The sequence below is a fragment of the Pezoporus occidentalis genome, unplaced genomic scaffold, assembly GCF_034315485.1.
Source record: "Pezoporus occidentalis ecotype Australia unplaced genomic scaffold, CSIRO_AGI_Poc_V1 ctg124, whole genome shotgun sequence".
NCBI lineage: Eukaryota > Metazoa > Chordata > Aves > Psittaciformes > Psittacidae > Pezoporus > Pezoporus occidentalis.
In genome coordinates this window covers 3,242,623-3,267,280 of record NW_026913038.1, presented here as the reverse complement: position 1 = coordinate 3,267,280, position 24,658 = coordinate 3,242,623, and the positions used below count along the sequence as shown (strand labels likewise).

General features: G+C 45.4%; 1 protein-coding gene across 2 annotated transcripts in view; it reads right to left on the bottom strand.

Moving 5' to 3' along the window:
• The window catches only part of NEURL1B (neuralized E3 ubiquitin protein ligase 1B), a 134,161-nt gene that overhangs the window by 8,385 nt on the left and 101,118 nt on the right, over positions 1-24,658 (bottom strand). For both annotated transcript variants that reach the window (XM_062607724.1, XM_062607725.1), the window contains exon 2: positions 694-1,254. In XM_062607724.1, the coding sequence (XP_062463708.1) occupies positions 694-1,254 (561 nt within the window). The remainder of the gene's footprint in view (positions 1-693; positions 1,255-24,658) is intronic.

The window sequence follows — 24,658 nt, the reverse complement described above, 5'->3', positions numbered from 1 at the left end:
GCAGCCCTCCCCCAGGATGGTGCTTGTAAATCAGCCAGGAACCACCTGAATGCAGCAATCTGCTTAGGGGTGAGGGCAGATATAGCACATGGTGGCAAGGATGCCAAAGCACACAGGAGCTCACACTACATTTTCTCATCACTCTTCAGCTGGTGGGCTGTATCCTGTGCTGCAGTCGGTGCTTTGCGGACATAAGAGAGATGCCCATGTGTAAAGGAAGGGTAAGGTGGGTTTCACCTGCAAACACAGCTTGTTAAACTGCCAGCCCAGGCAGGGACCAAGGGCAAGGGTTGAGAAAGAGGCTGGGGAAAAGCCCCACAAAACTCTTGGGGAATGGGTGGTAGTTTTCCAGTGGACTAACAGTACCTGGTAGCTGGGAAAAAAACAGGGGAAGCCAGAACTGGTCACCTCTGTCTCCTCAGTCCCTGGGACCTTGCTGTAAAGCAGCACCATGTTTTTCCATGCCATAGCACCATATTTAGCTTAGAAAAAGGTGGATAAAGTTACATGCAAGGATTTCCATTTATCCCTTCACGTGACTGCTACAACGCACAGCCCTAGGGATTTCCATCACTGACATCTCTGAAATATATTGCTTTCTGGATCCCCACTGCTGGCAAAAGAAAAATGCTTAATTTGAGGTACAAAACCAACAGAAGAGCAACCCACAGGCCAAAACACACACTTACTTACCTAGTATTTGCACTTCATGGGTAATTCCATAGACGTCTATGAGTGCCCAGAGGGGACCAGAAACTTTAATACCACAGTGAAACAATATTGGCTCCTCATCATTAATACTGTAGAAGACTCTCCCATGACGGTCAACCCAGAAGGCCAAGATATTGTCTCTCACAGCAAACCTCTCCGGCAAAGCTTTGGCCCAGTATCCAGGTCGGGTCACTAGGTCTGGACAGGCGTACTTTGGTATCTCGTCAGAGCTCATCTGTGATGGGTCATGAATGGTGAAGCCGAAGCGCAGGGCTCCGCTCCAGCCGTGGTGCACAGCCACCAGCTTCAGCCTGACTTTCTCATAGAGGTGTATGGGCCGGTTGGTGAAGGTGACTCCGTTGCAGAAACTGTTCCTCCGCGTGGCCTTGCGGGAGTGCGCATCCAGACGCACGTTCTTGCCTTTGGCTTGGGAGTGGAAACGCGGCGGCTCCGTGATAGCAAGGACCGAGCGTCTCTCATGGCTGCTGTTGGGCAAGCTGTAGTAGGGGCGGCTGGAGACGGAGCGGGTCGGGTGGCTTGTGTCTGCAAAAGGAGAAACCAGCGGCTCCGTTAGAAGTGCTTGACCCGAGCCATATGTTAGCTCAGCCTGGGCAACTGCTGCTTGCCACGCATGCTTTGCACTACCCGCTGGGAACCTCAGTATTTAATCTTAACTTGTTGTGCTTGGCCACAATCTGCTCTTTGTTGCAGCAACTGGGCCCTCAGCTTTATGCAAATGTAAGGCAAATGTAGCTCTGGAGGCAAAGGTTAGGCAGCTTCCCTTCTATGCCCTGCAAAGCTGGGTATAAATTAACATCCTTTTGTTCCCATCAAATGCATCCTATTGCACTCAGAAAGGCTTAACACTTGTGACTGTGGCTCCAAGTTTCCTATTTGTAACGCATGTGCTGCTAAATCACCAGCTGGTGGCCAGAGACACACTGAGACTCGAGGCTGTTAAGATCAGAGGTGCTCAAAATGAGCATGGATGTAGGATACTGATTTCTGTGGGACGTTCAGCCACTGGATTCTCTGTCCCTTAATTCTGTAATGATGAACAGGAGATTTTGAACAACAAAAATAAACCAAGACATTTAGCAGCTGGAACACTACCTCTGCATCACCAGACTGTTCTTCCAAAACATCCAACCCAGCCCCTGATTCAGCTATCAGATGCAACTGGCACATTAAGGAACATTTCCTCCTGCAAAACCTTGCCTTTACACAGAACCTCCCATTTGAGCTCAAAGCACTTTATAAATGATGATTGTTTTCAGCTTCACAGCACCACAGATGGCACAGAAATCCTGCCATCCCTGTTTTGCAGATGGGAGAAGAATTTATGGGTGAAATCTTGCAGCATTTAAAGTCAATAACAATTTCGAGACCAATTTCAAGAGCAGCAGATTTGAGGCCTAAAGCGAAGCTCACACATGCGTGAAGCACAAATGAAAAAAGCTCAACTTTTAATCTTAAGCCTTAGCTATAAATTCCCTGAGGAGGAGGCAATCTCTTCTGCACATCCTGGACACACAGGGTCTTGCTCAATGACCTGGGCTCCCATGACCACCACCACGGTGTCGCAGGCACTTTGATTTCCCCATTCCCCGCCTACTCCACCACTCCTCCTCTTTGCAGATTCTGAAAGCAAAAATGGAAGGCACCCTGGGTGCTCAAAGTCATCCTGTTAAATATAAACCTGCACACACTTATTCTGAAATGCTTTGCCACATTTGAAGCTTTAGAAGCTGTCTGCCTGGCCCTTGCTTCAAACTGCTTCCTCCTCTGTGTAACCCCTGCCTTTGCATTGTGACAAGGGAAGGATTTTCTGATGCTTTTCTCTTTTGGAAAGAAACACCAGAAGATGCCGGGAGCTCAGCTGGAAAGCTGGAAGGAGAGCTGCAGTTGTCACACCTCTTGTTGCGAGCAAATACCAGGTAGGGCAGCAAGACACTGGGACTTTCATTCATGTCTGAACTCCTAGAGGCTCTGAGCAGCCACTGCCTTCGCGAATGCAAGAGAAGAGGGGTTGCAAGCAAGATCTGAACACAGGATTAGCCCTTGAAATCAAGCATCTGCAAGAGGAGTCAGAGCTACAGAGGCAGTAAAAGCTCCTGTTTACATCAAGATAAAAAAGGCAACCCTAAATTGTGACAGGCAAACACAGTGGCTAAATAAAAGGTCTTTTGTATCTCTTCATTCACACTGCACGTGACAATCGCTGCATAGCACAAGGTAATGGTTAACCCTGTTGTACAGTGATGTACATAAATACATCTTTGTTCTCACACCAGTGGGATGTTTGCTATTTCCATGCCATGAAGGCAGAGTCCTGGGGGAGACAGAGAGCAGAGAAGATCCCCTTGGCTGTTAAATCCTCTCAGGGCAGTCCCCCTGCCCAGCGTAGCACCTCCACTCACAGCAGTGTTGCTGGCCAGGCTTTCCCCCATGCTCTCCAGGTGCAGGAGGTGCTGTGGGGTCAGCCTTGGCCATGCTTACATGAGGTGTGAGTATTTATCTTGGGTATTCCCAGGAGAAATCTCATTTCTTGCCTTCTGAAGAGCTAAAACGCAGAACATGGCTGCTCTCAGCACAGACCCACCCGCAGCTCATGTGGGTGCTGCTCCATGTGTCTGCCTGGAAATGTTCCCGACAAATGATGCTGCTGCAGAGGAAATAGGCTTTGGGGTTTCCTTAGCAGAGAGAGGCATGACGGCATGAACTCAGCCAGCACATAGAAGTGGTGAGTGACCCTGAGAGGCGAGCGGTGAATCCTCTCCTGGCCACACTTCCCCACCCCGACTCCCTGGTTTACATCTGGATTCACAGAGCCTTTGTGCTGTCCAGCCGGGACGTGGCTTAAGCAAAGCTACCGATGGGCGCTGCTGGGCAACAGCCTCACCATGTAGAGAAGCCATCCATTGAGCTGCATTATTCTTCTAAAATGGTTAAAACAACTTCCCTGTGAAAGTGAGTGCCCTGGCCTCAGTGTGTTGGCCAGGAGGAGGAAGGAGGGAAGAGGACTTTTGTTCTCCTCTCTGCTATCACAAGAAACCCCTGCTTTCCACTCCCTGTGCAGGACCAGCCTTCCTCCCACACTGACCTGCTGGAGAAAAGACCTGTGTAAAGACAGAGCACAGCAGGATGCAATTGCCTCCAGCACAGCTCCCGGGCAGGTACTTCCCACACTGAAAGAACAGGGGACAGAGGTGGGAGTGACAGTGCCAGCAGCACTACTGCCAGAAGAGCAATGACACAGACACCCACTTCAAACACAGCTTTGGGTCCATCCTGCCAGAGAGGAACTTGGGGCCAGGGTTTGGCTTTGTTTTGTTTTGGAGTTTTTTTGAAAACAGGAAAGCATATTGTGGCGAAACAATAGGAAAATCCCCAGAAGGAAATGAATGGATAATTTATTTATAATGCCGTTCCCCCTCACATGAACACCTGCCGGTTGCCACCAGGAATAAAACCTGACATAACCCAAGGCAGCAGAGGCAGAGCTTTCCCACTGAAACACGCCTGAAGCTGAGCTTGGGCGCGTGCTTTACTCATTATGTTCTGGCGGGGACTCGGCAAGCTCAACAGGATGTTTGTGCCTTTGAATTGCCCTAATTTGCAGCTCAGCTTCCATAGTTTGGATCACATTTCAGCTCCTCTGCCACTTCTCCCAACCCCTCCTGTCTGTATGCCTGCCCAAAAGACCGTCAGTGGGATAATGACAGCCAAGCTCGTGGCAGAAACATCACCTTACCCAAGGGTGCCCGATGCCATGACAGGCAGCTAAAAGCTACACCGACTCTTCATTTCAGCTATGAGATTCCTACAAAGCTTTAAGCAAGTAATTTCTTCTCTTTATGCCTCACTTCCCTGCCTCAGAGAGAGTAATAGTATTCCTCCACCTCACAGGAAGCTAAAAGGATTAAAAAATATAAGGTTCTCAAATACTTCAAACCCTGAGTGCTGTAAGCATGCCAGCAGGCTGGCTACATCATCAAACGGAACACAAAACCATTGGGTTTGTCATGTCCTGAGGTCCCATCCAGTATTTTCTTCTTTTCATTCCAGAATTTTCCAGTTTACATCCCTATTCTCACCAACTGCAAACATGATGCTTGCAGCATGAGTCCCTCAAACGTATGAAGGACAGTAAATACTAAATAAGCCAAGAAAATGGAAGAAAAAGCTCAGCTGAAGAATTAAGGATGGTGTAGGGCTCCTCACTGAAACCTGCAAAAGAAATCCTTTTGGCGAGGCAACATTTCCATTTGCATCCTTATGGTGTCACATAGGAAGTGCTGAAACAGATTTGGGTTATGGGGGTCCATGTTCTCAACTGCAAGTAGCTGTCACACATCTGAAACTTCACCTGCTTTCCAAAAGGCCAGCACATTTATTTCTTAGGTTATGCTGACCTTTGGAGAGGTATGTTAACAAACATGCACTTTGCATTTCAAAAACGTACAGCAAGCAGACCCTGCACAAACCCCACATATTTATCACGGTTCCAGTTCTAAAAAGAAACCTTTTTTCACCCATTTGTTCACAGCCTCAGGTTTGCTGTGGCACTGAAATCCCACTGACAGCAGCAGGCAATATTCAGCACAAGAGCCCTCTTCACGGCTGCTGCTCTTCTGAGGAGACTGCTTAGCTGGGGAGTTAACCTTAAGCCAGATTGATCCCATCTTCACTTGCCCTGAGAAGCCAGGCAGGAATAATATCACAGACAGCCCTAAAACAAGAGAGAAGAGCATAATGTTCAAGGAGACCAGAGCTACACCAGAGAGCTACAGCAAGGGCAGCCTGACCGAGGAGGAGAACACTGCCTTCCTGATGTACCACCAATAAATCTATGATCTGCATCAAAAGACTTTGCCTGGGTCCCACAGCACTTTCCTGAGGAACCTCTGCAGGTAAATCCATGACAGAAGATGTGCAGGATCACAAGGCAAGCAAATTACAAGGCACCCAGGTGCCAAACAGGGATGCATGCTGGATCAAGCAAGGATGTCAAGGGGACCACTACCCCATGGGTGAACAGCTCACAGGAGATAGAGCTCATCAGCAGGCAACTGGAGCATAGTTTCCCTGTGCTGTTCAGAGAAAAGGCCTAAAGGGAGTGGTGTGCAGCCTGAAACCTATCTGTTAACGCCCGCTGCACAGGAGAAAGGGAATCCACCAAACAGGCCTGTGCCTTATCTATATGGCCGTTTTATCTGTAACATTAGAACTTTTTCCTATTACAGTAGATGGTCAGGTGGCTGCTACTGCAACAACCCCGTTGAACATTAAACAAGGCATCTGGAGAGAGGGGGCAGGTGGCTTCTGCTTTGAAACAGGAAAATTCCAACAGGTAGGGACAACAAGGTCAAGTTTACTGCATGATGGCAAGCTTGTAGAAACAACCCTCATGGAACAAAAGTCAATCACAGTGGTCCAGTAAAAGCATGGCCCTCGCTGTGCTCATCCCTCTGCATCTTTACTGCTGGAGATGATGCAGCTGCACTTGTGCACAGGGCTGGAGCCTCGCTTGAGGCTGGAAGAAGCAGCCTAGGCTGTTACTGCAGATAACAAACGGTAACAGCAACACGAAACAGGATTCTGCTGTGCCGCGATCTTATCTTCTGAGAACAAGAGATAAAAATCTGTTCACATATAAATTTAGTGCACGGCCTAGGCATCCTTTTTTTTAATACAGAGAATGTGTCGGGGACCTCTGTGGGAAGCACTGGTGTCGCCTATTCCACGCTCACTGGTGTGAATTTATGAAGTCAGGCTACCTAATCCACTACAAGGCTGCTACAAAAGAATTGGCCTCCTTTCTGAACATCCTGCTGGCTCCAGCACTGGGAAACTCAACTTGACAATTAATAAATATCCCCCATTTAGATGCCTGGGGTTTGCATGACCTGCTGATGTAAAGATCTCCCTGCCCAGTCCTCTAACCTGAGACAAATTTCCAGGGAGTTAAAAACCCTCACATGGTTCACTTGCAATAGTGATGCAGAAATTGAGGCATTAAGGGGAGACAGAAGAGCTTGTTGTGAATTGCAGGAAATTTGACATTTTTAAGAGACTAATTTGGGAAGGAGGGAGGAGGAAAGGCAGAAGTTGTTTTTTCATTCAAAGAAGTTGTGTTGTGGCACTGAGGTAACTCTTACTGCAAAAACCTAACGAACATACAACATTTTTCATTGCAAAAGAGTCCAGAAAAATCCCTGGCAGAGAACAGGGACTGACCTCAAGCCTGCAAAATCAAGTTGTGCCTGTCTCCACAAGGATTTTCAAATGAGAAAACCCTCTTGCTTCAGTGGCTATTGCTTGAGACAAAACATTGGGGGGGGGGGGGGGGGATTTGAAAACCAAAAAGCTATAATCTATTTCTTTTTCTAGGCAGAGACTCATGAGACAATGATGACTTCTAGGCATTCCTCCATAAAAGCAGAGAGGTATTTGCCAACAGCATTAGGCCAAGTTCTTTTGTTTTGATGCTTTTTCTCAAACCACCAAACACAGGCAATTCCAGCAGGACCTTGGAGTATTTTCCAGGCTGTTCCACCCCCTGTCTTCCACCATGTCCTAGGGAAATGAGCTCTTGCATCACTGCTCCTTTCAAATTAAGCCCTTTGCTAGCAGTGGGGAGCTCATAAGAAAGCAAAGTTCAACCGCATCATTTAAAAGAAGGGCTGCCTTGACAGGAAAGCCAATGCCAAGCCTTAGCTCTCCTGGTTAACCACACGTCACATCATGACACCAGCATCAGAGCCAAAAGACAGCAAGTGCAGGTGAAACCAATGACTGTCTCCAAGATCCACCAGCTGGCTCAAAGCAGAAAATAAACCATGACAGAAGGCCTGCTCCGAGAATGAAAAGTGCTGACAGCAAATCTTCCATGACCCAGAAGTAATCACAGAACCCCAAAGACTGGGGAAAGCCAGCGCTCTCCCAGATCAGGCAGGAAGACTCTCCCAAACCCACTTCCAGACCTTCTGCTTGACATCGCTTTTTGGTGGTAAGGGAAATCAAACTTGGCACAAAGCAAGCCAGTGCATGACTGATGGTGTGGCATTGTCAGAGCAAAGTGGGGAGCCCTGAGCTAAACCAATCTGGTCTTGTGGATCAGGCTGTAGAAGCAGGGTCTGCTATTAAGAAATCTGCTGCTGGGTCTGCAAGTATTGGTGAGTCCACCTACGTTCACTTCCGTCTCTCTCTTCCTCCGTCTCTCTCCTGTTGTGCCTCTCGCTGAGCACATGCATGAATTTTGCTGCAAAGTTGGCCCCATCTTTATTACAGGCTTTTAGTTCTCCTGCATATAAATAGCACTAAGAATACACAGAAGCCAGCGATTAAGCATGGAAAAAAAATCTCCTCTCCCCCGTATTATTAGCAAATCTGGGTCAATGAGTCTGCAACTCTAGTAACAAATTCTTAGACTTGGTTAATGAGAGACAGAGTGAGAGGGAGAGGAATGGAGAAAAGGCAGGGCTCATGCCATAATCCCTGCTTAAGTCTTTTGGTGCAAGCGATGAAAGCAGCTACATGATAGATGAGGAGCCTTGGAAATGGCATGGCTGATTGCAATCTGTTATAGGGCCTCGACACCCAAGTCCACTGGCTCATGTCAGTCAGAGGCCATGGTCGCGAGCCAAAGAGCTTTGAAAGATGTCAGGGATTTAAAAGTCATAAAATACGGGATGCAAAACTAGATGAAACTTTTGGCTACTGGCTTAAGATAAAAACATCTTGTCAAAAAATAATCAGTCAGCCGCTCTTACTATAGCTCTTACTGTGAATTTTGGACCATATTCTCACTAATATGCTGCATATGCAACACATATGACTTCATACACCAGAAGAGCAAACCTGTGACCCTGACTTGACGTATTATGTTTTTACAAAGTTGTCACCTTCTTTCGAAAGTGAAGTTTAACCTGGGGAGAGCAGAGGGCTGCTCAGCTCGCTTCATCTTCTAGTCCTAAAGTCAGAGTCCATAGCACTGGCTTGGGAGGGGATCAAAAGCAAAGAGAAGTTGACATCTGTTTAAGCAACTCCACCAATGATTTCTGAAGACTGCAAGGTTGGAAAACTAAGTATTTTCCAAATCTAAATGTTCAGCTTCTCAGTCAGAGATTAGAATATGTATTTTTGTGATTTATTATTTTGACTGTTTTCTAGAAACAGACAATAAAGTGCACCATAAAGCAGAGATCACTAAAATACTTCAGGCTGGAAAGACTGGCCTGGAGGAATGAACTTAGAAGGAGACTCAAAGACGGAAGGAGAGGAGTAGAGATGTGAATGAAAACCCTTATGTTCTCTGGGGCGATTGATTCTGCTTTGATTTACTACATGGATTCCAGTTTCCATGAATTTACAATGCTAAGGCCAACATCCAAGGCTCCCATTTCAACAGTGCTTTGCTGATGTGTCAAGCACCATTTTCTTCATGCGCTCCCCTTTTCCACAGCCTGACTCAAGGACAGCCCCACAGTACATAGAACCATAGAATAGTTAGGGTTCAGGGCAATTTTTTCTTTAATGACTGCTCCAGTTCTCAGTAGCTTTAGTGCTCTACACATGGCACAAATATGGATTTTCATGGCATCAAGACAGAGAGATAGTCTTAATTTAAGGGATGTTGTGCCACTGGGGTCTGTCTCAGAGATCCCTTCCTCCCTGCTCCAGGCCAGCAGCATTCACTGCTCATCAGAGATGTCAGAGACAGCCTAAGAGCAACCCAAGAGACCAAAAAAAACTTTTATATCAGTGAGTGCTGCTTATCCCTTGAGTCCTGAAGCCACCACATGTGGCTCTCACTTTGAGGCAGGGAGGAACCCTGCTGCTGTGTCTGCAGAAGACCCATCAGATCAATCACTGCACAGAAAGGGTCCTCATTAAAGTATTTTTCACAGATTAAAAAATTAATACGGGCTGGTCTCCTTGCCCCCAATTCCTCTCCATTCATTAATTCCTCACTTCCAAGACAAGTTTTCCCCTACCAACAGTATAAAGAGCTCAGAACTGTTTCTCAGAGCAATGTTTTATGTTGAAAAGCATGGTTCTGAACAGGTGTTTTCCTTTTCCAATCATGACAGTGATTTGCTGAATAGTTACAAGAATATGTGAGTGGCGTAATCACTGACATTGAAATGGTCCATGCCCTCACTGCCGGAGGAGCACGTAACCACCATTAATGCAAATAGACTCCCTGTTTCCATTGAACCTCTTTTCTTCTGACCAGCTGTACCAAGTCATCTGCACTGGGGATTTATAAATAGTGACCATGTCATTCCAATGTTAATAGCTTTTAATGAAATTGGATAATGAAATGCATTCCCTTTTAATATCCTCAGAGCAGCAATTTTATTCCATCCCCTGCTTTCAATACAGGGCGCATGGAAAGAGCTGGAGTTTGGCACATCCTCCCCAACAGCCCGTCAATGTGTCGCTTCCAGCACAGACAGGAACAAAAAGAGGGAAAGAATTTTGTTGTCTCCTTAATGCAGGAAACCCACCCATTCCCTACAGACCAGCAGCGTCACAGCACTGCACCAGGAGGGCAGCTTGTGAAACAGGGAGAAAAAAGATGTGAAGAGTAACAGTAGCAATTTAGCTTCACTTTTAATGTATTGTTCTCCGTGAAAACACCCGAAAAGCCGGTGTTCACGTTATCTTCATCCCTCTGAATTTGGACTGTATAAAATTTAGACTTATGCTCTTCCCTCCTCCAAAAGGGATGCCTGGAGAAAGGCCAGTACATAAGATGTGCCGTCAGCAAGCTCCCCGGGTTTGCATGCATGCTGTACTGTACCACTCTACACTGAGCTGTATTGCTGGTGACTCGGCATGGGGTGTGATGCTCCAGCTGAGAAGAGCTGAGCCTGTTTTCCACACTCAGTAAAAACACAAGGAAACTTTCCCATAAGCACAGGAATTGTCCAGAACTAGAGAGGAAGAAAAGCTGCAGATGAAGGGTGAGATCAGCACTCACAGCAATGTTACAGGCGCAGAAAGGAGGGCCTGGCCATTCATCTCTGCCTTCAGCTTTTTCCAAGAAAACCTTATGATAAAAGGAACAAACCTGCTATTTCGCTTTGCCTCAAATTTGCTGCAGAAACCTCTTTCGTCTTTATCTCCTCTCTTCATAGTGGTTCTAAGGGTCTCTTTCTTTTTCTCCCCCTAATTACAACTTCTCTGTACTCAAAGGACAGGAAAGGATTCAGTTTAAAAGAAACAACAGTGGAGCTATTTCAGTCTAAACAGGGATGGATAACCAGTGAGACATTAGACTTAATGGTGGCACCCATACCGGGCTTTTGATCTGTCCTAAGGGAGCCACAGAACCATAGCAAAAGGGGAAAAAAGGCCTTTCAGAAGGTGTTCTTTCTAGCAAGCCCTGCTCCCAACATGGTGCAGCATTTTTAAACGTTGTCCATAGTTCCTTTTGTATTTACACACAGTTTAAACAGTGATCTGGCAGCAAGAGGGGAAAATGCTTTGGGAGGAACGCATGGCTGGGGAAGTTAAATAAAGAAGTGGCCAGGTCTTCAATCATCCTATATTTTATATATACAAAGGCTGCAATTCCATTAAGCTTTTCCGAAACAACATGTAAAGAATCCAAAACAGGGCAAAGAGATGGGAATCACTGGTTATAATTAAATCATGGGAATGGAGCACAGCTCTTCCCCTCTGCCAGGCTATCTTCTCTGAAGGCATCACAAAGCACAGAGGGATTTGTGGTGGTGGTAACTCTAACGGGCTATAGGGGCCGAGGCCAGACTGTGCTGGGTAGGCTGGTGCATAAGGCCAACACTCCCAGTAGGGAGATTTTAATTGTATTAAATACTGGCCAAACTCTCTTTCCAAGTGACCTGAAGGGCTGGTGACTTCACTCAACTCACGTACAGTCCAACTTGCACAATAATATCACACATTTTGTTGGCTGGTTTAGTTAATGTTCAGACAAATAAGCTTTTTCTGAATATAGAACTTCTTCAGAAATAAACCCAAAACCTTCAAAAGAAAAAGAAAAGAAAAAAGTAAATAAAAGGAAGAGAAGAGTTCTTTGCTGGTCCAGAAACAGAGGAAAACATTCCACTGAAAAAAGACACATCCTTTTCTCCTTGGTTGAATTTTTGTTAAATGCATAGTTCTCTGCTAAGCTATGAAGCCAGTCTGAGGCAGGTGGTTGTGCAACACTTGGCTGCTGCATGGCTGAGCTGTGAGATCCTTTTCCATGATACTTACAGGAATTAATAAGAGGAAACAAGAGCCACTTCGAGACATTAAACTGTCCAAACAAAAGAAAACACAATCATACCATTACTGGATGCACAGTGACCTCAGCTCCTTTCTTAATCTCAAATGTCTTCAATTACTACAACGCAAAAAGGATTTGAGCAAGAGAGGTTTATTTTTAAGCCTCTGTGTCAATCTTCCTAACACTAGTGGGATTTGATCCTGGCACACCTATGTCAACAGCAGCATTTTTCTCCCTTTACTCTCCCTTTGTGGTACCATAGCCAAGAGATGATAAAGGCAGGTGAACTGCAGAAATCTGGAGATGAGAGACAGTTCTTTGCATTGTTGAAGACAAATGAGTAGTTTTTTTGGCCAGAAAAAGGCCAAAGCCTTTTCTTGCTCCCTCCCCTAGAGGAAGGAATTGCTCCCAAAAGATGGGGAGAATGTGGGAATTACACAGCAAACAAACAGCACTGCAACCTCAACAGCAATTACCCGTGGACGGATCCCTGCCAGGAGAGGTCCAAGCAATATAAAGGGCTGGTTTTCACCATGTTTTCCCACCTTTTTAAGGTGAAGCTTGGAGCATCGTTCAGCAGAGCACGCTTGGTCTGTATCTTTCAAACAGTTTACTGCAGAGCTTCAAGATGTTTTATTTTCATAGCTATGTTATGTATTTGTTTTTCATTCTTCATAGATTATTTACACCTATGAACCCCCACTGCATGGTCAAACAGCACACTCCTTGGTAACTACGGAATTGGGATTTTCAGAAATCCCACATGAAACAATATAAACAGCTGTCTAAAACCTCCCATTTCCACCCAGATGGCTCTTGTTTCACTTAACTGAATCAAATTTTAATTCAGAGTCACTCACTAGCCTTGTTTGGATTTACTTGGAAAAACACACCTATAAATCACATATGAAAAACTGTGGAGAGAAAGGATTTGTTTCTCTTGGGGTGTTTTTTTCTTTTCTTTGGTAGAACAAAATTTTATTACCAGACAAAAAATATACAATTACATGTTGACAGCTTCGAGCCTCTGGTGGTTCTGGCCAGAATAAAACACAGGCAGCAGCGCTGTGTTTTCAGCTCAGCATTTCAAAAACATCTACTTCTTCGAAGTAGATGGCACCATGTCTCCCATGCTGCATGCGCCACTCACGTCATCTCCTAGGGAACCTCAGAGCTAGAAACATGCTGGAAAAGGAATGCCAAATGTACAGAAAGCCTGAAGTCATCAAAATGGACCCACAAAGAGGCTTTCCCCTGGTCCCAAATCCACCAGACACTGGGCACTATAGGTGCCACTACTCATAGAGTACCTCTTGAAATACCAAATCTGAGCAGTCACTTCAAGAGCTGCAGAAAGCCCTCTCCTAAGCAACTCATTCATTGCAGTGATCTGCTGATTGCAGGAGAGGATTGGTTTCCCCAAAACTTCCCTGCATCCCACAGAAAGACACGTTCCCCCACACAGACATGCTCCCATCCATCCAGCCCCTTGTCTGCCAGCACATCAAAAACTGGCTTCAGCTGAAACCAAATGCACTCAAACTGTCTAAAAATAACACTGAAAATCATCTGAATGGCAGTGGCCAATGGCCACCCTGGCACAGCTCCATCAGCTCGGGTCCGTGGAGGACTTCCAGCACTCACATGCTGCGTTGTGCCACAGCAAGGTGTGCATGTACTTTGGTACATGCCTGAGCTCTTCTTGATGGGCAGGCAAACCAGAGCATCCCCCAAAGACAAACTCATCACCTTTTGCTGGTGAAACCAGCCTGCTGCTTGCAACAGCTGATCATGGCAGATACTAAGAGCGAAAAGGGTTGGGAAGCAGTATAGCCTGTCCTCAGCATAACCCTGAGATGTACACCATACCCCGAACACCTGCCCCGATGTAGCACTCCTTACCCCTTCCCTTTCCTATGCTTTTGTACATGAGAAGATATGCTCAAAACCACTGGTTCCCAGTAGGAAAGCCCCTTCATTAGGACCGCTGTGGGTTTTTTCAGACAGAGCCATAGGACACAGGACCAGCAAACCTTTTGTGTATCAACAGCCCCAGGGCAGAGGACATGCCTGCCTGACCACAGCAAATTCAGGGATGCTTTCCAGCTCAGCATCCTATACACACAGAGCTCTGTGAGACAGCTGCATGTCCTCCTCTGCCCCTTCAGGTTTTTCTAGGTCACCCTGGTCAAGCAGGATCAATAACAGAAATGTTTCATGATGTTACTAAACCTCCATGAGCCCTTGCCTGCATACAAGCAGTGCCATATGGTTGTGTATTAATGGCATATAGAAGCCGTCTGCATGGTTTCCCTTGCATGGAGAGCACACGATGGTGCAAAACAGCATCTTATTAGCTTGAGGTGGTGCTTAATAAGGAGGACCTGCTGCTTGGGCAATACTAGTAGGTGCTCCCCAGACCAGACCCAGACAAGCCATGAACCTCTCCAAGCCAGAGAGGCAGCACCGGGAGCCTCCCCTGGCACAGGAACAGTATTCCTTGAGTATTGCACAAGCCGTAGCCCTGTGCCTGAAGGCCTTGCCCTTTGCTCCCATCTTTCCCACCTGCCTTGCAGTGATGCCTCACTTCTCATAGCAGTAACGGCCAAATCTGATCTACCTGATCTTTTTCTGCAGCTCCCCATCCTGTGACAGCAGGGCAGAGCCACAACGCTTTGGATGGGGAGGTTTCTTCCTTCTCCTTGTTGGACCTACATGTCCCCATCGGGCAAAGCCCTGGTGCAGTGTGTGCACCCAGGGTTGCATGGGGCCACCAGAAGGATGCAGCCCACCTGGTATGTCTGCCCCAATCATTCCCCTCTACCACAGGCTGGGGGCTGCTTCCCAGCACGGATCCCAGGCTGTGCTGTGTCTACACCCCAAGCACGCCTTCTGCCATCAACCATGCCTTTCCCAAACACCTCCTTGGGAAAATGGTCACCAACATTTCAGGTCCCAAGCCCCACAACCCTCCAAGGCAACGCTGGTGAGCTATCACTCCCTTCAGCTACTCCTTCATTACCACAGAGAGAGTCAAGTCACAACCAGTGCTCCCAGCACCGCTGTTAGCCCTGGGGAAAAAGGATTACGAAAAAGACAGGGAGACTTTTGGAAGAGCATTGACTTGGTAGGGCAGAGACCTGAGGTGATAAATGTAGTGATGAATGACATCTGGAGATGCACAACAGCAACCACTCCAAAGGGATGCCCTGACTCAGTACAGGCGTATAGGTACAGAAAGGGAAAATACAGGAATACAAGCACAGAAAGGTCCTCAGCACTGACCTACCTAACACTTCTTCCCATTGCCTTTAGACTTGCCTTTAGGAAACAAGGACTACTCATGCAGGGCTGTGTTCAAGAGGCAGGGAACAAATTAGGGAGGGGGCAAATATGGTCAAGATCCAAAAGCACACAAGGAAATCTTCTCGATCTTTTTGGAACTGTCTCATGAGGCTGCACTGTTACTCTCATCTCAAAGGAAAATCTGAGCAACTAGTTAAGAGCTGCTTGGCGTGGCTTGGTGACTGATTCCACTGGCGTGCCCATAGATTTCACTATTTACAGGAGGGCAGTTTTTTTGCATGGGTGTATAAACATTTGCTAAATAGGAATGCATACAAAAAAAAAGATGGTTTGATAGTTTGTTTTAAAATGTGAAGTGGTTTTGACCTCTCTGGGAGGAATGTACCTCTACCCTCTGCTTGGAGATGGTCAGCTGAATGCTTGAAGAGGGTGGGAGAAGCAGTAAACATGTTCAGGGAGCTGGGGAGCAAAGCTTTTATTTTTTGTTTTGCTTCTAAAACTAGATTTTAATATTTCTAAGGGGAAGAGACATTTCAAAAGAAACACGATCCCTCAAAACTCAATTTTGAAAAGGGGCTAATTTTTAACCAAAATAAATTTTAAAGGAGAAAAATGCAAGCACTTCTTATTAAGTGATAAACTCTGGCTGTTCCACATGGGGACGGCATTCCAGGGAGAAAGGGCTTTGCAAAGCATTTTAGTAACTAATCCTCAATGTCCTCTTGAAGCAGATGAGCCAGTGGCAGAGCTGGGAACTCCAACCTATGGGGGACTCCACCCCCTAACTTCCCACCTTTGCACCCCCAGAAGGCAAATAATCTGCACTGTAATTAGGAAGCACTGGAAACCATTGCATTGCTTGTTTGAGGGAGGAAAGGGCTGTTTCAACCAACTCATTAATTATGAATGTTAAACAAACCAAGTTTTGAAGTTTAGTTCCTAACGACTCAAACTTCCGCTATTGTTCTGCTCAGTACAATCAGACTCTGCAGACAGCATCTGTCAATCTGATTATTATCTAGTGAAATGAGGGAGAAAAAAATTTGTTCTCTCTCACCTGCAAAGAGCTATCTGTGCCTTGTAATTATTTGCCTTGATAAATTTAATTCGCTTGAGTTTTATCTTCCAGATTTGGCTGGTCAAGTTAAACTATAAAGATTATTCATGGAAAAGCAAGCACATTTGGTTACTAGGATACAAAAAAATCACTTAGTATGTTCCTCCAATGAATAATCCCAGCAGAACACACACAAATTCAATAAATTATAAATTTCTCTCTGTTACATAAACACTGGGGTTGCAGAGGCAGCTTTTGGAACGCTTTAAAATAAATTAATATCTTAATTACTATGCAATAGCAAAACAAACAAAGGGGATAGCTGAGCCTTGCAGGTGAGCTGCATCCTTTGTCTAGACATGAAAGTTATTTTGGAAGAAGGCAGGGTGCAAACGGACAGCAGATTCATTATTGCCAATATCTATGTGCCGACACTGGTATTTGGCATGCTCACATGCCTTTTCAAAGCGGATAACATCAGCAGTAGAATAAGCTAATTTGGAAGAAAGCATTTTTATTTCAGAAATAAAACCTCTTTTCCTGCACAATTCCACATATACAAAAGGTCTTACATAAAAGCACTTGTTGCCAGATCTCTGAACCTGCCCGGCAAAGTGAGAGCTTTCCTACATTGAGTGGTGGCTGCCAAGCTGGTCATACGAGGCACATTACAATTGATGCAGCTGATGGGCAAAACAAACTGCAATCAGACAGAGTCTGCCCTGAGCCACTCAGGCATTTTTGGAAACAAAACTCAGACTCAAAAGATTGGGTTTTGGACACGTAACAGCATTTGGTCTTTTTCTGTGAGTGTCTGGGATTGTATCTTGCCTTGTCTTTTCCTAGCCCTCATAATATCCCCAAATAACAGCAATCCTCAGGCACGACTCAGTGCAGACTGCTGCTCAAGGCTGTGGTATTTAAAGACACTCTATAGGGTCTGTTGGCTAAGATCAGTTTTTATAAACTTTAACCGAGACGGATTTCCTTGAAATTCTGACTTGGGAAGCATCTGTCCTTCTCACCCTCTCCCTTTGATCACATCAGCAGCACAAGCAGTGCTGTTCTCCTGCTGGCAAATCACCCAGTAATTGCTATTTAAGACTCACAAATCAGATGCCAGTGAGAAGATCTGCCTCATACTCTTCAGAGGACATCTCCTTTCCAGGAGAGATCAACCAAGATGCTTGGCATACTGAAATATCTGCAAGCCTTCTTCCATGCAAGTGTAGGGAAGCTCTGCTGGCATCAAGCTTTCCCTCCCTGCACACATGGTCTCAGTGTTCAATTATATTTGCCAACCCTCTCTGTCAACAAGGCTCTCGTGCAGATCCTGTGTCCCCACATGCTCATCCCCAGCCAGTCCTGCACAGGACTGTGCTCACCAGCAGCCATAAAGCCATAAGGGGCATAGTGCACCAGAGCAAATCCAACACTGATCATCAGATAAAAGTTGAGCTACTTAAACACTCTTTCCATTGTGTAGTTTGTCCCCATGAGACATCATATGAAAGTTATCTCTCTTTTATAAACCAGCACAATGGCCACCACACAGTGTACGAACCAATGCTCTTTATCACGAAGAGTGAAGCAACACCACTTAGTAAATGATTTCATTCATAGAAACCTTCTCACTTTGCAGGACAATGTAATCAACAGGTTTTGATGGTGTCTTGATGAAAGGGCCACTGAAGAACAGCACCTTAAAGAGATGTTTCTTGGGGGCACTCCTCTTTGGAAGAAGCCTGCAGGGATTATCTAGCCCACCTTTACCCTCTGAGGGACCAGCTCTACTAATGCCATTCTTAGCTGATGAATAACAAACTTGTTAAGACCTCCTGTGATACAGATATTCCAATTTACTGTACTCCACCAAGGCTTTGCATCAGTGCTAACCTGCCCAGCTGCCTTCTGGAGAGCACAAGCACATGGTCAGAGGTCCTGGTCCTGTCTCCTCCCCAAAAAAACTGTAGCTCACTGCAGCTTCTTAGCTGCTCTTCTCAACAGCAATTTTGTGCACCATCAGGACACTAGACCAGATAGACGTCAAGCACCAAGTGTCTTCTGTTAGCAAAACAAAAGCTCTATCCAACCATGCCAAGTTCAAGACCCCAAGAAATAGCAATTTCCCCTCATTAAGAATTATGCTTTCAACCTTAGCATCACACCAAGGAGATAACTTTTGAACTCCACTCCATAAATTACAGAACATGCTAAGCTGAGAAGCCAGTGTCCCAGTGAGACCAAAACAGATAACGGGCTGAGAAAAGCTGTTGCCACAGTGCTAGCTATCACTGAGGAAAGAGAGATAAACCTGAAGTAAATTATTTCATTTCTGCTGCCAAATGGGATATTCTATCTTATATCTTTGGCTTGTCAAGGCAGGGCTTGGCAGATTTAACATTTGAGTTATAGAGGAGGGCAAAAATCAAACAACTTTTTTCCCTGGCATTCAGGGACCTGATGGAAAACTTTTCACTCAAGGAAATTTACTCTTGACTGTCTTCCCTGTGTTGCTACAAAGGCAATGAAAAGCAGAACTTTGCTTTTATATCGCCTATTTATTTCTCCCACAGAGCCGTAAGACATTATGCCATCAGGAGTGCAATCACAAGAAACCTGGAGTCACAGAAAAATGAATGGTTAAAATACAATTCCTGAAGTGCAAAAGCCTCATTATTATGTAAATAGCCACAGTGAAACAAGAAAACTGAGAAAACAAAACCTGTTATATGCAACTATCTCACCACAACTCTACAAACACAACTCCATACATTTTCCTCCCTTCAAAGCATCAGTAGCTCTTAAAAAAAAAATCCAAAATGTGATTTCCCTGCTGCACTGAAAAGCTTTGAAATGCAGTTAATTTTTTTTTTTCTTTAAAGAATTTTCCTGTGTAATTCCAGCAGCAAGCAAAAAGTAATTTCTTATCTTCTGATTTGGTTTCTTTACACAAGTCCTGATTGTGTAGAAAGTCAAAAAAGACATGGTTTTGCTGGAGCAGGGAAGGGGACATAGTCTGATCCTCTCAGTAGGAGATCTCTGAGCTGCTCCACTGCCAGAGGTGTCAAAGAACCGAGAGAGAAAAACCTCCTGGACAGAAAGCAAGCCCTGCTTATACAGAGCAGAGGAAGGTATCTCCCTGGACACAGGGAAAAACAAATTAACAAGCAAGAAATCACTTTCCCCTCTCTCACTCCTCCCCAGAGTCCTGCTTCAATTGCTCAGACACCAGAATTTAATGTTCCAGCACTCAGTAACTGCAACAACAGGGCATCCAGGTCTGAAGGGAAAAGCTGGCACAGGTATGCTGAGATAAATCTTTCAACCAGACGTCTCGGTGCCAATGATTCATGCTTTTTAACATATAGAAGGGAAAAAAAATAAATACAGCCATCATCAAGATATGGAACAACCCAGACTAAAAAGCATCTCCTTCCCACCAACCATACCCTCCCATGGGCACACATCTTATCTAAGGGACCATCAGGAAGGGGCTGCCCCAGCTGATGCCCTTGGGCAGTCCTGCTGTATTTGCAGCATGCAAAGAGGTGGGATGGGGAGGTTTTCAGAGAAGAGGTAAGACCTTGCAATCAAAGGGCACTGGGGCCATCAGACAGACATATGGACTATTGACACAGGGTCAGTCCCATCCAGGACATAGATTATTGACACCAAGAGCAAGGGTGGAGAAGCTGCCTAAATGAGTAGACAGAACAAAGCATGGAAACGTTCCTACAGCAAAACTTCCTCCAGCTGCCGCAGACAGAAAAGCCTCCCCCAAGATGTGACACGGAGCCAGGTTCCTTTGGGCTACAACCTCTTTTTTGTGCTTGTTGGTAAGTGAGCACACATCTGCCCTCTGGATAAAGTCTGGAGAATGGTTTGCTCGCCATTCCCAGCTTTGATGCCAGGAAGACCGAATGAGAGTGCGGTCAAGCATGCTCATTAGGTGTAGGGAAGGTTCACGTCCTGAGTCAGCTGTGTGGTGTGGATGCCGGAGCTGGATGCCAAACTACTCCAGGCACAAGAAAGGAGACAAAGGAGGTAAGACAGATGCAAATACAAAGAAAAGAGATGGAGGAGATAGCACACACCTTCCCCACAAGGAAACTCAGACAGCCTCTAACACATGTTTCAGGGGATCACACCTGGCCTGATCACATCTGCTCATGAAGACACCCCAGCAAGCACGCCCCTGCTCCTGGGTTCTCACTAGCTTTACCTCTGCCTGGTGCAGCAGATTTGCTTCCCTGCCTCTCTCCTGAACCCACCACATCCATCACGGTGACACACACACTCCACCTTAGGAAAGCCTGCTCTTATTTTAGCTACCAACCCGCACAGATAGGCTCTGCAAACAGTGGGATGCTGATGAGAAAGAAAATGTTTCCTTTCAAGGCAAACTGTGCAGGCAGGACACTGACTGTCCAAAAGTGCAAATCCAAAACTCAACGAGCTCATATACTAAATCCACTGGAGCTAAAAAGGACCAAGGTGCTTATCTGCATTCCTAATTAAAAAGCCACTGAATGTGATATGCAAGGAGGATCTCTACCAGCACGCCATAAGCTTCAAGGTGATTCATCCTTTTCATGTCAAGTAAACACTAATGCCCGCACATTCAAACTTGACTGCATAAAGTTAAACACCTTAAACACACTTAAGCACCTCCATAGGTTGTCATATTATAATGTTCCCGGAAGCAGCAATTTCCTTTGCCTGTGGTGAGGGCTCTCTAAGGGTTTTGCCTACACACACAGACTTAGGGGTGTGATTTTAAGCATTTACAGTAGAGTCAGATGGTGACAAACAGATCCTTCTAACCTGCGGCAATTATCTAGTGAAATAAAAGGGAAAAAGTGATGTTTGCCAGATATCCTACCTCTTAGTAAAGCAATTCCCCTCTACAGCATAAATAAAATAGAAGAGAGGGCACATGCCCAGCACTATCCAGCATAACAGTAGAGAGCAACAAAAAGCTCTTGCTTTAATGACACACTTGGCAATGCGCTGTGTATGTCTCAGGGGGCATGACACACAGCTCCACTTAGCACTGTCTTGATAGGTGATGCCTTCCTGAATTCAAGTACAGTTGTTTCTCCAGTCTCAACAGCCGAGATGCCAATGGTAACGCTGAATTAATCGTGCCAGTTGGCTGCAGCACAGATTTGGGTATGTGCTGTGCGAGGCTGGTTAAAGATAGTTCTCGGTATACGATCAACCTGTTCCAGCTCTAAATCACAGCGAAGGCTGAGGAGCTTCACAAGGTTTCCTTTTGAAGAGTAGAAAAGCAGAAAGCTACAAAAGAAGCAGTGAATTAATCTATTTTTGCACCTCTATGACCTTCCTCCTGGAGATGCTTTATGCCTGCATGTTAATTAACTCTCATATACCCATGTAAGCCAAACATTGTTTCCTACCTCCCTTACATGGAAAGCAAGACTACGATAAAGCCACTTGCTCAAAAGGTCACACAGAGAGTCAGAAGCAAAATCAATGACAGGCGCTACAAACCTCAACTCCCAGCCTAGAAAAGGCAGAAAAACAGGCAATATAAGGCTGTTATTGAGGCAGAATCAACACCTGTAATCAGTGTTGATCGGAGTTGAACCAAACCCAAACCAAAAACTGGTCTGAACAGGTACCTTTTTCACTCAAACCAGAACAACCTGAAGGGTTATTCTGTAGTTTAACTGAAGTCAGACTGGAACCAAACCAAACAATTTACTGAACTAATTCCCTACTCACAATACCGACAACTCCTCCTTCAGTGTATCACTAGTAGCTAAAGGGGGAGGAGGGAGCAGAGAATGAATCTAATAAAAAATGCTCCTTGAAGATGAGATTTTAGCCCCTAGAAAAGGCAGAGATTTTATCCCACTACATGGTCTTTAATACTCATTTCTTACAAAAGAAGTGTGCATATTATGATAACAGGCATCCGTATTTTAAAAAGGATACACAGAAACATCATCTTTTACTCACAAGCCATAAATTCCTGCTGCTCTAAAGTAACTGGGACCCTACAATCACCACTGTTTTGCAAAAGACTGGCAGATGGGATCATCAGCCTGGTGAACGTCTAAACTTGGGATTTCCGAGTTGCTGACAAAGGGTTAGTTATTAAAAGCATCTTTCTTAAGAATACAAAATAATTTCTTCAAAATAAGAAATTGAAGTCACTTCTGCCAGAACAAGCCCCATTCTCCCTTGTGTTTACCAGACACAAATGCCACTCATACTTCGTATTCCTCGCAGTTGTGAGGAAGGCTGTAGGAGAAGCACTGCAATCAGATCCCAGCCAGATTCTTAAAAGGGAATTTGGCTCCTTTGTTAAATACCAATGGCCCTATTTGGGCCAGGATCAACAACTGGACCCCGACTGGAAAGTCCTTTACTCGTACTTTGGCCAGTGAGTGCCTCCTGCCCACCTGTGGCAGCAGCTGTCCATTGCTCACCCTGCTGTGGTGCATCACAAGGACACTTGCTGCCTGCCCAACTACCCTAGATGTTGTTCCAAGCTTTTTCCTGCACCCTGCAGCTCCATGTAAGGACCTCACCAGGTCAGGAGAATTTTCACCTCTCCCAGCCTGCCAGTCCTCAAGTCCTGCATCTTCATGGGATGCTTCATGCCCCTATCTGGCTACTAGCCCTTTTCTGTGCCCTGTTTGAAGTGTCTGCCAAGGCAAGCAATTAGTATGGAGAAATTAGCACTATCCATGGCATTGGGGTGTGGATGTGTGCTGTTTGCTGCCTTGCTCACCACTGAGTTAACTCAAGAGCACTACAGATAAGAGCAGCCACAAAGCCTGATGTTGGTATGCAACCCATCCACCACCAATATCCACGCGGCCTCCCAGCCCACTCTGCAGGTCCGGACAAGTTCCACCCATCACCTGCAATGCTGCACACCTAGTTTATCACCTGTAGGAGACACAAAAATGGCATGCCTCAATAATAAAGAATTCACTCTTGCTTAACCACCTGCCTGCAAATCACCTCGAACAATGGGCAGCGGTAAGGGGAGGGAGGCAAGAAAATACTGACATCCAAGCATAAATTCCCACGCTGCATTGGAGATGCAATGGGAGATTCTCCCACTGGAGATGCCGGAAGGGCTGGTACCATGTGGAGCCTGAAGGCGAGGAGGTCCTGCTCACCCCTCTGGGGTCAGGCCAGCCATGGGAGGCACCCGTCCTGCTGGAGGAATGTGTGGTGCATCATTTAGCTGTCATCTAGACAAGAGTGATTTCCACCACCACCTCAGGACCGTTGTTAAGCGTATCTGACACATCTCAGCTCTTTTCCATTCAAATGCCTCCTCAACCGGTTCAAATATAGAAGCTGCCTTTCATTAGCCCTAGCCTATTACTCATTTCAATACCACTCTGGTTAGAAACCTCGCTGTTAATTTGACAAAACCTTCATCCATTGTGTGTTAACCATCGGATTTTTGGCAAACACAAGTTTCCCAAGCTCCCGATACAAATTTCTCCGGCATGAATACGTGTGCTCTTGTAACATTACATGGAATTGTGGAGAGAAAGGGTGAGGCTGTGCAAGGATTTAAAGATGCAACAAGCACAGAAAACATATTTGAACAAATTTAGGTATAAAAATGAGTTGCACTGTGTTCGATACGATTTTAAATTGAATTTCACTATTTGAGAAGAGTATTTCCATTTCTATATAAAACCTGAACTGCAGATTGTTTGGCTTTTCTAGGAACCAAATGATGAAGGTCCCTCCATGTTTTCTCTACATTTAATCAGAATGGAAAGACATTTTCCACCTTGAGCTATTCCTGGTGAAAGAAACAACAGAAGGGATACAGCATCTGTAGGCTTCTCCAGTTGATTTACCTTTTCATCTGTTAATTGTTAAAACAAAACCTGTTGATTTAACGCAACAGGTAGGCAAATTTTAGTTTGGGGGTGTTCTGTTTGTTTGGGGGTTTAATAAATCACTTCAGCCCATGGGACAGGGGAGAACAATTCCTCTATTAGTTAAAATGAAAGTGCACTGCTCAGTCTGCCAGGGTGAAGAAAGAGGTACCTTTTGGTCAAAGTAGAGGACTTTATCTGACCAATTATCTTTGAGCAATTCGAAACAGGCAATGCATTTATAAATAGGATTTCATCCAACAATTCAGTCTCCCAGAAAAACTTTATCATTATAAAAGGACTGTTCCAAGAACAGTTCTAAACCTGTAATGTCATTTGGAAAATGAAAGACAAACAATGGATCTGATTGATTCAATTACACTGATAAGAAAAATGGCTGAATTGTGGCCAACCTGACAAAATACATTTATAAAC